The following is a 17249-nucleotide window of genomic DNA, read 5'->3' as shown; positions in this document are numbered from 1 at the left end:
CGCTGCAATCGCAGCCATCTAAGGCGGGAAGGCAGGCAGAGCAAATTGAAAGCGTCTCCATGTTTGCAGAATTGGGTCCAGAACGCTGAAATGTACTGGCATGGCTCTCTTTTAAAGTCAGAAAATTACCATTCATTTACATCACATGAAATACTTTTTTATGCTAGAAATATTCAAGAGACGTTCTTTAAATGCCTGCTAATGCTTGATAACATTTCTAACTTTCAACGTTTTGCTAGACTTTGATATGACATGATAGCAAAGCCTTCCAGTAGAGAATATTATATCTCTCTTTATCACATATTAGATTACATCATCTTTTTCTTAATCATTCCCAACTAGTCTTTAAACAATGAAGTCTGTCATTGGCTGTGTAGGATTTTGTGTGCTGACGGACGTCAAGGTTAGTCATTTATTTTTCAAGTCCACTTACAAATGAAATGTTTGTTTTTGTTTAATTTTTCTTCTTCCAATACCTAGAGACTTTGGACAATGATAAAAACAATATAATAAGTACATAATATTTCTTCAGTTGTCATTGTTTTGACTAATTTTCCTTACAATAAACGCTTATTTTTGAGACTTAATTCCTGCTCATTTTCACTTGTGAATAGTTACACTTTGAAATCTCCCTCGATTCAGAAAAGGGTCAGTAGTTGGACATTCTACAAAGCATGCAGTTCAAGAATCACAAATACAGATACTTCTAGTTCCGGGACACTTGCAGTCTCCAAATAGAATTCATAAATCTTGCTCAGTTGTCTTATGCTTTTTTTTTTTTTTTTTTTTGGTCTTGAAATACAACGTATGCTAATTTCCTGACTCCTGGAATGGAGATGCTGAAGGTCTCCCAAATACTCTAGTTGAGCATTAGCAGAGCTGTATCCCCGTGGTTTGCTGCTCACAAACCTGCAGTTTGTGTTGGTCTGCACCGGAAGGCTGGTGTGCTCTTAGCTTACAGAGCAGAGTGGCTCATATCAACCAGGAAAGAAAATGTGAATTGTGTAGGTAAAAATGTTCATCATTAAGTACTTTCTGTACAGTTTGAATTCAGTAGAACTTCAAAGGGAAAAATAGTCATAATTTTTAAATTACCAACTTAGTTGGGCGGCACATTTCCCGGAAAAAAAATGATACAATAAGCAGTGGTATTCTTTGGAGAGATTTGTTTCAGTTATGAAGCAAGGATCTTCGTAACTGTAGGCCACCTCAACATGCAATACTGGCATCTGGTATAAAGGTATGTATTATTAGTAAGCGACTTAAATATTAATATTGTATTTTTTTCTCAGAAGTAAACTAAAATGAACAGAGAGGTGAGAAACACATTTAAGATGAAAATGTTTTTATAGTCACAGAAAAATAATTAAGAGTGATAACTATTATAAACATAGGGACAATTAAATGACACAATTTTAACTTAACCACTTTAATTATAGAATCTTACACAATTCTTAGGCTACCTACAGCTTGAAAATCGAGTAAACTGTTAGCTGCACATTGAATAATTTTGTATAGTCAGCTAAACACTTTAAAGCAATTTTTAAAAATGAAATGAAAAATGACCCTTCTTAAAATAGATGTAGCAAAAACATTTCAACCATAAATAACAATTTCACTGACCTTGTATACTCAACCCTTTCATTTAAAGGCATGAATAAAAGGACTTGAAAATCACAGGTGTGTATGGGGAGAGGAATCTTCTCCTGGGTATTCTGTTTTGAAAGGAAAAATTGGGATTTAAAACTCAAATATGTGCTGTAGTATGCATTTAGTTCATATTTTGAACATTCTATAACATCATTATAAATATATTAATTAGTAATGTATGAGTTTTCATTAAAAATATTACATTTCTGCTCTTAACTCATTGCAATTTTTTTCTGTATGTAATCAATAGTTGCAACTTAGTCCATATAGTTTAATGCAATTTTTTTCCTTCTGAAATGTGTTATGCTGGTTTTACTCTTATATTCTAAATTCACTCAGTATTTTAAATGAATGTAAGGTATCGCATTCCTAATTATTACCATATGTGCAGATCAGAGCAAGAAGAGTGATGCAAATGGTTTCGAGATGTTCTGTGTCAGATGACAGCCTAAATCAAACAGCAGTGATTCACTATGAAGTGGTGACGGCGAATACGATATGAATTAGCTATTTCACTGAAAAAGCTAAGACACTGACATGGATTCATAAATGATGAACTGACTTGTAATAGAAACAATTGAATGGGATTTTTTTCTTTCTTTTAAATTTAAGGATGAATTGAAAAGTGAAATAGGCTATTACAAATGATTTTCTTGGTGTCAAAAATTACTAAATAGTTCGCTTTTTTGACATTAGGAAAATGAGTGACAGCCCTTTATTTGCATTGTGCATGATGGATGGATCCCTTCATACTCTCCCTTCTCCTTCCTCTTTTCTTTGTAATTGGATGGAATTGAACTATTTACTCCCTCTAAGTTGGCTTTTTGCTCATTGGATGCCTCCATCTTTTAAAACTTAAAGCTCTCCTCTGCTCCAATAGCCACCTTATCATTTAAATCTTCTTTACAGATGTTAAGATATCCTCCTGTACATCTTCAAAAATGAAATCTTTAAGCTTTTTTTTTTTTTTTTTAATCTCCCATCTTTTCTTGCCCTAAATCCTAGGGGTTTAAACTCACTCAGTCCTGGAGGAAACTTTACATACTAGAACACCTTTCCCTTTTCTGCTCAGTCCTCTTGGGTCAGGTGGTTCTTGTGATAAGGAAAAAGGTTTAAAGAGCCTTTAATCTTTCATGTTTTGTGCTCAGATTCTCCTATATAATTGTTCCTCAGTCCAGCTTCTCACGAACTATCACCATGGGTCACTGAATATTGGCATCCATCAACTGAAATGTGGCCACTCAGAATCTTCTATTTATCTTTATACTACTCTGGGCAATGAAGAGAGATTGAAATTTTGTGACTTGCCTAAATCTGTGAAGTAGTTTTTTTTTTTCTTAGCAACAATTCTTTGTCACATCTCCAAAGTTTGTTTAGCTTTAACAAAATATGTTCCATAGTATCTAGTTATTATTTCATATGAACCTAGAGTTCACTTCTGTAAATAAGCCTAAAGATATTTCCACATTGATGTTACTAAGCTATAACCCCATATCTTTAATTGATATGAAGTAGTTGGGATTTTACAGATAAAGTAAAGACATCAGTATCTTAAAATAGTTGACTCTCAATCCCTCAGGGAACATCAAGTTGTGCTTTAAAGAGGGAAATGGAAGGAAAGGTCCTTCTCGGATACCTGATTGAAAATAGTGCTTAAATCAATTATGGTTCCCCATCCTTAAAATTTTCCTAGAAAATATTCTATAGCTGCCTCGATATTAACTATAGTCTTTATTAACCAAAGGAATTTAGGTGTTTTTTTTAATTATTAAGGAAACAGACACAAGAAAAGACAGCTGTTGTGTCTAATTCTGACTGATCACTTATCCTCTTTATGACAATAATAATGGGACCTTAATTTCCTCATTTGTTATAATTAGAACAATAATACCTATATCAAAGAGTTGTTATGATCATAAACATATGAAAACACTTAGCGTATTTCCTGAAGCAGAGGCAATGTCATGCAGTCAGTATTCTTATATTCTGCCACTTATTTATTAATTTATATGAGACAAACACTGGAAAGAAGAGAGACAGATGAAGAGAGTGTGTGTGTGTGTGTGTGTTTTCTCATATGTATCAGGTATTTCTATTCAAACATTGGTTAGAAATAACAAATTTTGTTGCATTTTTTCAGGGACTTCAGAAAAAATCATTGTAATCTTCTAAAATAATCTCACCATATTTAACATAAGTCTTACATAGATAAAAAGAATTTAAGGAGAAATAAGAATTTGTTCATACTGCTGCTTTCGTATAGGAAAATCTTCAGCAATCTGAGTTTTCTGAATCTTCTGTTTCTCAATTTGTAAACTCTTTAGCAGAATATTGGAATGAGGGATGAAAATTGCGATTTTAGAGTACATTTGTCCCCAGGTATCTACCAGAAATTCATTCCAGAATCCCCCATGGTTACCAAAATCAGTGGATGCTAAAGACTTTTATGTGAAGTGGTACAGTATTTGCAAGTAACCTGCACACCTCTCCTAGAGGCCTTAGGTTGTCTCTAGACTACAAATATCTAACTCAATGTAAATGCTATGCAAAGAGTTGTTATACAGTTTATAGTATAATGATAAGAAAAAAATGTCTGCATGGGTTCAGTATAGTCTTAATTTTGTTTTCAAATATTTTGAATCTACAGTTGGTTGATCATAGAAGCAGAACCCAGGGATAAGGAGGGTAGACTCTAGGTAAATAGACAATTTGAACCACATATATTTTATGAATCTGATTTTCATAGCTAGGGTAAATCATTAAAGAAAATAATTTAGTGATTTTATAAAAAGTCTCACTACAATAAATCAAGAATTAAAATATGTTTAATCATTTAATTTCCTAAAACATTACTTGATACCATTTTTCCTTTTGAATTAGAAACAAAGGCACAATTAAAACATGTTATTTGGTATTAATTTTTTTAATTGAAAGATTTTTTTTAATTGCATATATTTCTGATGTGTGACATGATGTTTTTAAATAAGTATGTTTGTGGAATGGAACATCAAGGTGCATGCATTACTTTATATACTTATTTTTTATGATAATATTTAAAATCTCTTAGTAATTTTCAAAAGTCACCATGATGGTCAACAGGCCTCTTGAATTTATTTCTAATGTCCAACTGAAATTCTGTACCCTTTACCAATGTCACCCAATACTCTCTCCTCAAGCTTCAGGTGACTACCATTCTCCTTCTATTAGTCCTAGTTTTTAAGAGTCCACAGATAAGTAATATAAAGTACTTGCATTTCTATTCCTGGCTTATTTCACTTAACATTGTGACCTCCAGGCTCATCCATGTTACTAAAAATGACAGGATTTCTTTGTTTTTTCAGGTGGAATACTATCCCTTTGTGAATATATACCACATCTTCTTTATCCATTCCAAGTTGATGCTTTCATTTGTAAATACTTGATTCACAGGCACTGAGGGGCTTATTAAAGAAATGATCACATGAGATTCTTTTCAATTCTTGGATAGCATTATTGTTTTTATAATGAATTATATCTTGTATTATTAGTTTTTATGGATCAGTTTACCATAAACATTGATTACTTTCATAGAAACCTTCCACTATTATGATTTGCATCCCAAACCACTATCATCTTAAAAAATGTGTAATCATAACATGATAGATTCCTAATTTTAAACATTATAATAAAACAGTTATAATGCTAATACAAGTGTTTAATAAGCACCTACCATGTATAAATACCGTATGTATTTGTAATCTAATTATAACACAATGAAGAATGTAATAACTTCCAAATCCCATGAGAATGCAAATTAATTCCAACTTGAATACTATGCATTGGTCTTAAATGTTGTAGAATTTGCATTTTGCTATCACTTTACTCTCTAAATGTTTCTGGCTCTGTTGAGTGTTACTCCAAATAAGCAGACTACCACTACTATTTGGAAATTTCCTTGGTCTATCTAAGAGCATCATCACAAGTCCATTGTGACAATGAAATTTGGTCAGGATGAACAAACAGAAATATCTATTCTGGGTTGAGGGAGCACAAAATAAAGAAAGGACCCTGGATAGCAGGCAGGCATTATGCAAGTATGGGAATGGTACATTTTTATTTTGTTCTGATTTTATAAAGAAAAAAGAGCCATGCAGATGCATAGGAGCGAGCCTACAAGTGCAGCGAGGGAGAACCATCACAGGAATGGGATATATTTTCTTTTAGTAGAACCTCAAATGCATCTTGGAAACTTGGGTAAAGGAGAAAATAGAAACATAGAAGACCATGCTTAGAAGAAAAAGAAAGGGAGCAGGAGATTTGAAGAAATTATTTTGACATTTGAATCCAGAATGGAATAGAGATAAAGGCTGAGGGTGGGAATCTGTCAGACTGAGTACACAGAGGGAAATCTGTACTGGAACCAGCAGGCACTGTTTCTCAGAGAGGTCATTTGATGAAAGATGCCACAGCAGAGCAGGTGTGTGTGGGCACAGATTTTTATTTTATTTAAGTGATAACTAAAATTATAAATTTATTAGTCTTTCAGGCTAAATATAAGTGTATCATTTCCTTAAATTAAAATGAAAAAAGTAATCACATGTAAACTCATCTTACAGTTGAAAAATGAATCTTGGTATTTAATTTATTTGTATGTTGCAAAGTTGAAAAAATAAGTCCGGGTATTAGGAAAATAATTCTATGACAAAGACTGATAGCATATTGCTGTAATTAAAGAGAAATAAATGAGCATATATTCATGGTGAGGTTTTATTTAAACTTTTTATCCCTACAAATAATAAATCTATGGAAATGATTAATACAAAAATCCACTTTACAAACTTTTGCTCTTTCATAATTTTCCCCCAACTTTTCCCCTAAAAATTCTTTTTTAATGTCCCTCTGTGCTTTCCATGATCAGTTGTAGATTAAAACCATGGTTCAACTGTAAGGAATCTAGTGCCAACTGCTTGGTTCAAATCTCAGCTGCACTGCCATCGATCTGCTGTGTGATGCCAGGAAGGTTACTTTCCTCTCTGTGCTTCCATTTCTTCATTTGAATTACAGAGATAACAATAGCAATCAGAATGGGATCTGGTGGAAACCAATGACTTAATATTAGTTTTTGTTATTAGTCTTTTTCTTAAAAATTTCAAGTTCTTCCAATAAATACTAATGGAAGTTTTGAGTGTGTCTGTGGGGGTGTACGCACACATGTCATCTTCTCCATCATTAAAGGAATTACAGTTGAAGAAACAACTAGATAGCAGCTAACAGGTTGGCACAGTTTTGAAACTTACCTATTTTTTGAAGAGGAAAGGAGAAATGGGGTATACTCATGGTGCATTAATTGATGTAATGCTGGTTGCTTCAACAATAAAAAAAAACTATATGATGGCTCAAAGAAGAAAGAAGTTTATTTCTTAGTCATATAAAATTTCTTTGACGGTTTAAGTCTCCCAATCTTTTAGTCCTGCAGCTGTTATCATTTTTAACTCATGACTCTCAAAGTTATTCCATAGTGGAAGAAGAAAGAGCATGTAAAACCATGTACCAGTCCCATGCCTTTTGTCCATTTTTCCTTGACTATAACTGAGTTCCAGAGTGTCATAGAGCTTCAAGGGAGGCAAGGAAATGTAGTTCAGCTGTGTGCATAGGAAGGAATAGGAAGGGACATGGCAGTCAGAAGTCAGCTCAGCCACACAGGTGTTTGCAGAGGGTATAATTGGATTATGCTAGGTACCACTAAGCACTATGGTGATGGATGTTTATTATTTATTCATTCAGTCATCTAATTATTTAATTTTGGTACTGTAGATTGAGCCTAAAGGCACTTAATCACAGAGACACATTCCCAGCCCTTTTTTATTTTTTATTTTGAGACAGGATCTCACTAAGTAACCCAGGGCCTCACTAAGTTGCTGAGACTGACTTTGAACTTGCAATTCTTCTGCCTTAGCCTCCTGAGTTGCTAGAATTACAGTCATGCACCACCATGCCCATCTGGTGATAAATATTTAATAACATGGAAATATACACATTTTCAGATGAAATAAGCATGTTACAAAGTAGAATGACATCATAATACAATTCATGTGTAAATAGATTGCATACTTTATATACATTCCATGTATATGTATTAGACATATGTGTATACACTATAAAGATGTTTATATTAGTGCCCAAGTTATAAAGATAAGGTATGATAGGATTAAATGAGATAGATTAGAAATTGGGAAAGTAAAAAAGGAACTGTCTACATTAGCATATATTATTTTAAAATAAAATTATACTTGAAGCCAGGTGCTATGGTACACATCTATAATTCCAGTGACTTGGGAGGCTTGGGCAGGAGAATCATAAATTGAGGACAGTTTGGGTAACTTAGTGAGATCTTGTCTCAAAATAAAAAGGGGCAGGGATACAAGTCAATGATAGAGTGACCCTGGGTTTAATCTCCTATACTGCTAATAATAACAACAACAACAATTACTATTATTATTATATACTTGCAAATCTAAATAGTATTTGTACTATTCAATTGTATCTTTTTAGGTTAAATCTTTTGTATTTTGTCCAAATATTTTTCTGTTCTGATTTAGCACCCTACATATTTTCATTCCATTCTAATACTGCTTTATTTGAGGTTCTCAAAGCACATCAGACACTGAATGGAGCAGGGTCTGTTGGTCATGACACTGAAATTTATTTTTGATGAATTTCTGCTGATTCCAAAAGAACATTGTTTTCTTTACTAAATGTTTTTAAAACTAATTTAGTATTAAATCCTGGATTTTTTTAAAAGTATACAAATGAAGCTTCCTGAAAGAGGGAAAGAAAGAAAGAAGGAAAGAGGGAAAGAAAGAAGGAAAGAGGGAAAGAAAGAAAGAAAGAAAAGGGAAAGAAAAAGTTGAATACGATTGAATGATCTTTATTTTCAGTCTGTCTTTCCAATTCTGTCTCACGCTTACTCCAGGGCTTGGTACATATTAGAACTCAGTTTACATACATTTAAATAAATGAATAAATGATATTGATACCAATTCGCTAAGCAATATACATACTTTCTTTTCTGTATTCATTTGGAACAAATATACATATTCGTAGTTTCCTAGAGTTTATTTCTCCACTTTGTCCCAACTGATAAATAAGTTCCCAAAAGTGAAACTTGATTCAATATAACTGTGCTAACTTTGTGCCTGATTGACACTGTTCTAAATGATTTAAAGATATTTAGTTGCCCAGCTTCTCAACCAACCCAAGGCATAGACATTTTTACTATTCCTATTTTAAGAAGAGGTACAGAGAAGTTAGGTAATTTGCCGCAAATCACACAGGAGGTGGCAAAACCAAGGAGTCTGCAGGGCTCTTAATTGCTTTATACAAATTCATACAAAGTGTTTAACATTATGTGGGCTACAGTGTAAGAGGGGTTGTTGTATTTATATGCACTGTTACACAACTAGGAAGTCAAAGAACTGGACTCTACTGTTGTTCCCTTTCTACAGTATTTATGTGAAAATAGAAATGATGTTAGCAGTGCACAGCTTGTTCTTGATGAACCTCTGCTGGTAAAAATGATCATTAGTTTCTTTACTAAATGTTTTATGAACTAGTTTAATAGTAAACCCTGTTAATTTTTAAGGGCATAAAAATCAAGTTTCCCCAGTGTCTAATTTTACCTTTTCAAATACATTTCAATGGCATTTATTGTTTGTTGTTGCTGCTGGGGAGGTGCTAGGGACCCAACTCTGAGCCACCTGTATGTTAAACATGCGCTCCTTCCACTGTGACCACAGAGTCACACCACAGGTCCTCAGTGGTCTTGAGCTTGCTAGCTTCCCACCCCACTAAAGTTTCCAAAGAGATTACAAGCATTGGGATGCAGTTTTCCTGGTGAAGAGAATAGAACTCCTCACAACATCTTGGCATTTGGCTATCCCTTCATCTAACTTAGGTATCAATTCCCGCAACCCTCTTATACTCTTCCTAGATTAAAAATCCCTCTCTTTGATAGACAGTGGGAGTAAAACAGAACTGTACTCACTTTCTACCATTTATTAATTTTGTATTTTCTGTTCTGTTTTGTTCAATCCTTTCCTTGTTGTTCTTGTTCAAGATACACATAAAAGGTGATTGTCGTCATTTTTATCTTTAGCATTTTCGAAAGTTTCTTTACCTTCTCAATTCTCATTTCCAGAGGCAATCTTTAGTTGTCCATACAATTTTCTGTGTTGATTTCTCTTACTCCATCTTTCAGTATAAAATAAACTTCTCACTAGAAAATCCATATATCACTGAAATATCTGCAAGGGAAAATTTGTTGTGGTATATTGATTGCTGTCTAGGGCCTAACTTCTTATTTCCTTTAAAACAATTATTTTTGTAACACAATTTTTGATATCTAAGAGTTTAGGGGATATAAAACCATCATATTATAGCATGTTATACAGATGGTAACAAATTCATTATCAGGGAATAGAGACAGCTTTTTTTTTCTTTTGATACTTTTCCATTTCTTTATTTCTGTGATATTGAGGTCCTTTGTATGTGTGATTTGATAGTTAGAATTTCTTTAATCTAGATTTCCTAGTATTACTGGCTTATCTTCATTTTCTGATACTGTCTGTGGAACAGTGTCTATAATTTTATCTGAACCGTCCAACTTTACTGAGTATTTTCCTGAGTATTGTGACCTTTAGGAAAACATCCTAGTCTCTGTATGTTTTTGTTATGTGTACCTCTCAACATGAATCATTTTGGTTGAACAGTTTCTATAATCACTAGTTAGGACTTATGGCTGACAAGTAGCCAAGATCTCAGCAAAAAATAAAATGAAATAATAAAGAGGGTTGAGGTTAGCATTAGGCATGGTTGGCTCTGTAATCTCATCTGCCATCATTGTGGACTTAGCCTCTCTTTTCATGGCCTTTCTGAACTTCCCTATCCAATTTTCATTCTCAATCAGGGATTTTCCAGGTAGAGTGGAAGATGGCTACTGTGTCCACATAGCTTAATATAAAGAAAAAAAATCAAAGTCCTCTTTCTTCATGTCCAAGACAACGCTGATTAGTTCTGCCTAGGTGACTTGCTCATCTTTGCGCCAACTACTGTACACAGAGGAATGAATCCCTCTTCTTAACCAGACTGGACATCACCTCATCCATGAAGCAAGCAGCTGAAGTACCATTAGTGACAGCCCAATCCAAAGTACTTGGGTCAAAATGTGTGAATTACACAAAAACATTAGTAGAAGGTTACCACCAAAATAGAGACAGAGTAAGAATGCTGTGCATGGGCTGGGGCTCAGGGTGAGTGCTTGCCTAGCATGTGTGAGGCACTGGGTTCAATCCTTAGCTCTACATAAAAATAAATAAAATAAAGGCATTGTCTCCATCTACAACTGCAAAAAATAAAATAAAAAGAATAGTATGTATGTTCAGGTAACAAATATCTCCTTTACTCTTCCTAACTCTTTAATCTCCTAGTTGAGAATTTAGCATGGCAAGTTTAAGTGTCTTGCTTTTTCAGCACGTGATTTCCATGTAAATTGCACTAGGTTCTGTCCTCACTACAAGGTAAGCATTTGGGCAAGCAATGGCTTAGCCAAAATACAAGTTTCTTATGCCCTAAACACTGTTGTAAACTGTTCCAGTATTTTGATGTGTGTTAGAAAATGTCATTACTCTCCTGACCAAATAGTTCTCATAATTTATTTATGTAGCAAACCCACTCAAAGCAAAATGGTCCAAAATAATGACGCTTATTTTGCTCAAAATGCTGCAATTTGCTAAGTATGGTGGCACACGAATGTAATTCCAGTGGCTCAGGAAGCTGAATCAGGATGATCATGAATTCAAAGCCAGCTTCAGCAATTTAGTGAGGCCCTAAGCATCTCAGCAAGATCCTGGGTCTAAATAAAATATTTTTAAAAGGACTGGGGATGTGGCTCAGTGGTTAAGTGCCCCTGCATTCAATCTCTGATACAAAAATAAATAAATAAAATAAAAATAAAAACAAAAAAAACCCAAATCTGCAATTTGTGTAAAGGTTTCTGATAGTACCCCATTTCTGCTCCCTTTGGCATTGTCCTGGGCAGTTTGAAAGCTGGCGAGTAGAATCTCCTGAAGGCTTACCTTACTCACACATCTCCTGGTTGATGCTGGTTAGTGACTGAGACCTTAGCTGGGACCATTGCCTGAATACTCACATACAGCCTCTCCATGCAATCTGAGCTTCCTCACAATATGGTGGCTGGCCTCCAATGGTAAAATTTCTGAGACAAAGACCAGGTGAGAGCTATGTTATCTTTTATACTTTAGCCTTGGATGCCATTCAGCATCACTTTTTCATTCTATTCATTGATCCACTCAATGACAAAGAATGAGGTGAGAGGAGCAAGGTTCTGTAAGGGTAAGTGAGACTGGACATATTTCTTTGGCCATATTTAGAAAATACAGTCTTCTACAATGATATATTTAGTAATGATAAGGTAATTTGCTCAAACTTCCTTGTCCTTTGATCTTCTTCCAAGGTCTATGTTTCTTTCTTTGACAAAACTCTGCATCATGTATCTAATTCTTCAATAAATATGAAATATATATTTTCTATTGTAAGATACAAATATGAGGAAAACTGAATGACTTACTTCAGAAATTTTATACTTAGTCTTTTTTTCCTCACATATAATCATTGCTATTTTTACTCTAAAAATAAATCTCTTCTGTAAGTACATGTCTCTTAGCAAATAGCACTTATGCATATTTCTCCCTATTGTCATAATCATATGCTAGGTAACATATAGTATTAACAGTGAAAATCCCAGTTTTCTCTGTTCACTATTTATCAAGAATTTCAGAGGACTGTGGGACCACCTACTTTGACTCAGAAATAAAGACAATCACTATATGGCAATTGCCACATCTCAAAGGAATGTAATATCCTGATAGCTAAAATATATCTGATATAGTTTAATAGATGACAGATTTTTGATATGGTGAAAAAATCATTTTTAAAGAGACTTTGATGGCACTGTGAGAAATTTTCTAGAATAATATGCAATTCTTCCCTTTTATCCCCCTTTCCAGAATTTTCCTCCAGTTATACTGCATTTTCAAAATCCTGTTTACTTAGGTGCTTCTATTTCTTCCCTCAAGAGTCACAACAAAAATCATAGGAGGGTCCTGAAAACAGTTCTACCCTTAGCAGTCCATAAGTTTAACTATAATTTAGAACAATTATCAGGGTCACTACTATCCCACTGAGTAACTTATTTTTTCTATTGCATGTATGTATATATGTAGTGCTGGGGATGAAACCCAGGGCCTTAAACATGCCAGGCAAGAGCTCTACTATGAAATACACCCCAGCCACCCATTCAGTACTTTAAAGTTAATCCCTGTGGACTGACAAAACCTCATAGGACTAGAGAGGTACAAGCAGACTGACTTCCCGTCCACACTACCCTATCAAGCCAACCAGACATGATCTCTCTGCTCCTTTGCCTGCCTGCACTGGTAGCAAGCACCCTGTGAGAGCTTGGGAGCTGTGAAGTGCTCCAGATGCAGTCCATAGGCAGGGATGGTATAGCCCCTGTTCTGAAGAACATGCTTGGAAAATAATTTATGTCTTTCTAAGCCCTGAGCCAGCACAATGAGCAAAACTATCGGCTGAAAGGAAATCTTTTTTTTTTTTTTAAACTATGTGTGCTGTAGAAAACAAAACAAAAAACAAACCCAAACATCAACAGAGAGGATAGAGCCAGAGTGCAGCCTTTGAGTGCCAGAGCTTGATGAATTCTGATTGGTCTATCTGCCCCTTTGGAGCACAGAGAACATAAAGCTGCTGTTTGGGATGAAGGGATCCATTACTAAGCAGATAATGGGCCAGAAAAAGAGAGAAGAAAAAATACTGACAATTGGGCAAATCTAAAAAGAGGGAATTCTCGGACGCTTAGGAGAAAACTAATAAGCAGGTTGTTTGTTCTACGTCTTTGTGGACAAAACATGAGTACCCCTAATTCATTACACAAATAAATATACAAGATGGCACAACTGTAGCCCCTTATTAAACTGTACAGTGTATTAGCGGATGTATTTGGAAAGGTGATGTGGTAGAAGCTATTTTTCCAATGAATTTCAACTTCAGAAATTATCTCTTAACTTCTTCTAAAGGGCCCAATTCTTTAAGTGATCTTATTTTAATTTTTACTTAGCTTTTAAAAATTAACCACATTTCAGATTTTTAAGAGTGGTCTATATTGGAAAAATGAGGGGAAAACCTGAATAGGCTAAATTTCAAAATTTTACATTGTGCAACTCTGATTTTTCTAAAGAATCCATTTAGCGCAGGGTCAGCCATTGAAGAATCAAATGGTCTATCATCTAGTTTGATATTAAAAACCTTATGATTCTATCTTGAATAACAGTATTATAAATAAGATTCACTACTATATGAATGTCTCCTGTGTGCTAAATACAGTGCTATACATTTGTAATTTTATTTTTCACAAGAAATTTAGAGGTAGTTATTTCCAATTTCAAACCAGCAAACCAAGCCATAGTGAGCCTAAGAAATTTACTCAGCCGGTAAGTAAAGAACTAAGATTACAACTCAGTTTGTTCTGAGCCCCAAATCCACATTCTCAGCCCATAAATGGATTCCCTTGCTGCACTGGGACCCCTTATTTCTGATACATGTACCTTGGTTTTAATATTTTGCAGTCTTACTCAGTTTGAATAATTTTCAGGTCAAATTACCTACTGATGTGTAGCTAGTTTATTGAGGATTTGGAACTCAGTGGGGTATAAAATGATTTGATTCTTCTTAATCACTGCTTCCACTTGTACTCTGTGGAATTGCCATGTCCTGTGTTTTTAATGAAACCTCAGGCAGATTTCATAAATTTCTGGTCATTCTTGGTTACTAGAATTTAGTTCAATCCATTTTATAAATTTCCAATCCAAGTCAGAGTGTTGCCCCTGCTCCCACGCTGATCAGATCTGTCTTGAGAGGACGGGATTCTGGAGGAAGGCAGTTCTGCTTTCCTTCCACCCAGCTCAAACTAGCACACCCTTCTGTTTGGGGTCTGGCTCCTACACAGTTGGCTGTATGAAGGTGTTCTTTGCTTTGTTCTGGCTCTTTCAGATTCAGCTTAGAGCTGATGGGATGTGTAACTTTTTGAGATCCTCCAGCCCAATTCAATCGCTGAAACCCCCCTAGGAAGGGGAAGCCTTTTGGAAAAAAATGCCAGCAGTTCCATTTGGCTGTCTCCTATCAGGTTGAGACAGCAGTTCCTGCTGCACTATGGGCCCCTCCACCTGTAGCAAATGACTTTCTGTCTACACCAAGCCTCAGGTCCTCAGCAGCAAGAATACATCAACTATCTTGCATTTTAGAACTGTCCAGATAGGAGACACAAATGACTTTCTCAGTTATCTCTTACCCTTGAACAGAAATATCCAGAAGTTCAAACATCCAGATAACAATCAAGATATGGTGTAAACTTCTAGAATTCTCTACCTCAGTTGGTCTCCAGGCAGGGATAGTGCCCACTGAAGATTCCTGGAGAGGAGGAAAGAAAAGAAGAAGGGAAGGAAAAGTGTATGACAGAGGTGGAGGGGAAGAAAGGGAGAGGGGAAAGCTTCTCAACTGAAGTCTCTACTCCCCTGTTCTCTACCCTGAGAATTTTCTCTGTGGGGACATAGAAGGTGTGGGTCCATCGGGGTTTTGATCGTGTAAGTAGACTCATTCTGTGAGCTGTGCAGGGGGGACCTGGCTCCATTTCTCAGTAACTCAGTGACAGTTTTTTTTTTTTTTTTTTTTTTTAAAAATACTTGTGACCTAAATTCTTTTCTAATTAGTTTGAGACAGTTCAGCTTTAAGGTAACCACAGTTTCACAAAACCAAAATTCACATTCAGCATTGAATTAAAACATAAAAAAATGTTTTGAAGTAAGTTTCTCTATAAAGTGAATACAATTATTTTTCTTGATAAAAATTTTGGGTTTTTTAAAAAAATAAGGTCTAACAGTGCTAACTAAATGCTAATTTTTATGTAACTCTAAAGAGTTTTGATTTACATTGTGAATCTCAAGGATTCTGTGATGAGGATAAGTGTCATTATCACCTTCTTACAGATAAGAAAACTGAAGATTAGATTGGTCCACAGATTTTCTAGAATCTCAAACTGAGGTGTTAGTGCTTGATTTCTGACTCTTGAGGCCCTGCTCAGTCTTTTGTACTTCTTAGGAGGGTGTCTTGGAAGAAGAGCCTGAGAACAACTCAGGCTAGAAACCTGTTAAATTGCCCACTCAGGAAAAATCTATATTGATGTGAGGGAAGCAAGATAGACCAGGGAAAGAAATTCATCCACCAAGTGATTTGTGGGGGAAGTCTGGTGTCACCCTGAACCTAAACTGAACACTACAGTCCTAGTTGCACCCCAGTTGGCTCTCTTGATGCTGAGAGCAAGTCTTTCACGTTCATCCCTGCTCAGTCATTAGCCATGGGTTGCCTCACAGGGGATGGTTTGGAGATAAGGATAACACCTAGGCACTAAGGTAAGTGGGGACTTCAACAGAAGGCTATTTACTATCACACTGCCTCTAACTATGTTAGTAGTTAGTAGAGATATGCAATTCATTTTGAAGAAAGACCAAGGAAGACACTCATAAGGACATTTAAAAGGTCAAGAGGAATGGTAGTATTGTTATATCACTCTTTGTCTGGATAAAGACATTTACTCTAGTTGTATCTGTTGTTTTCAGAAGTTCTTTTTGAAACACAAATCAACTAGATTATAATGAATATATATATGGAAGGAAAAACACATGAAGTTATAGCTTTTTCTTCTAACTTAGGCAAAGAGAACATTAATTTTTAAAAGTTTGTTATAAAATATACTATCGTTCTTTCCTGTGTTTTCAAAATATCTTCTAAATTCACATCTATTCTTCCATACAAACAATGCATATTTATATACACACAGTTAAGTATGTGTGTGCAATCCACTTAAACAACAAAGCCTTAACCAAATGACTGACTTGAGTTGAGAATTGCATGAGTGGAACATGGCCTGTTTATCCTAAGCTGATTGTAGCTCAATTACTGCCCTGTCATTTATTAGGTATTCTTTCTTTATGCTTTATAAACTATAGTCTATCAATCTTTCCTTCCTCCTTTCCTTCCTTATTTTCTTCCTTCTTCCCTCTTTCTCCTCTTCCTTTTATCCTTTGTTCTTCACCCCTTAATTAACTTGTACAACCAGACATAAATATATAAGATCAAGGCATATGGATCATGTTCCAGGCCCCCGAGAGACACAGAACCTAAGAAGGTGTTGCTTAGGTGTCGGGACAACAAAAGGTTCCCACTGTAATTTATTTATGTGAAATTTAGGCCAAACACTTTTGTTTTCTATTTTTGTTTTTTGAAAGTTAGAGGTTTTGGATGGTCTCTAAAGTCTCTTTAAGTTTCAAAGGGAAAAAATAATTTCAGAGTAATTTCCAGTTTTATAATCTAAATCAAAGGAAATTCAGAATAAGAAATACCAGCAAAGGAAGCATGTAGATATAAGGCATGGTTAACGATCAACAAAGTATTTTTCCTATCATTGCAAGAGA

At 35.0% G+C, this 17249-nt stretch overlaps 1 protein-coding gene across 6 annotated transcripts in view; it reads right to left on the bottom strand.

Annotated features, from left to right (window-relative positions):
- LOC144365436 (uncharacterized) overlaps positions 1–17249 on the bottom strand; it is a 136795-nt gene that overhangs the window by 11873 nt on the left and 107673 nt on the right. For 2 of the 6 annotated variants that reach the window (XM_078016794.1, XM_078016795.1), the window contains exons 3-4: positions 15071–15189; positions 1624–1715 (exon numbers count right to left, since the gene is read on the bottom strand). In XM_078016794.1, coding sequence (XP_077872920.1) covers positions 1646–1715; positions 15071–15189 — 189 coding nt within the window. In that variant the 3' untranslated portion in view covers positions 1624–1645. Of the gene's footprint in view, positions 1–1623; positions 1716–9805; positions 9933–11106; positions 11903–15070; positions 15190–17249 lie in introns of those variants that run through there. The other 4 variants (XM_078016797.1, XM_078016798.1, XR_013423867.1 and 1 more) reach the window with 3 other exon arrangements.

The sequence above is a fragment of the Ictidomys tridecemlineatus genome, chromosome 7, assembly GCF_052094955.1.
Source record: "Ictidomys tridecemlineatus isolate mIctTri1 chromosome 7, mIctTri1.hap1, whole genome shotgun sequence".
Lineage (NCBI taxonomy): Eukaryota > Metazoa > Chordata > Mammalia > Rodentia > Sciuridae > Ictidomys > Ictidomys tridecemlineatus.
The sequence above is the reverse complement of the archived record's forward strand: the minus strand, read 5'-3'. Positions and strand labels throughout refer to the sequence as shown.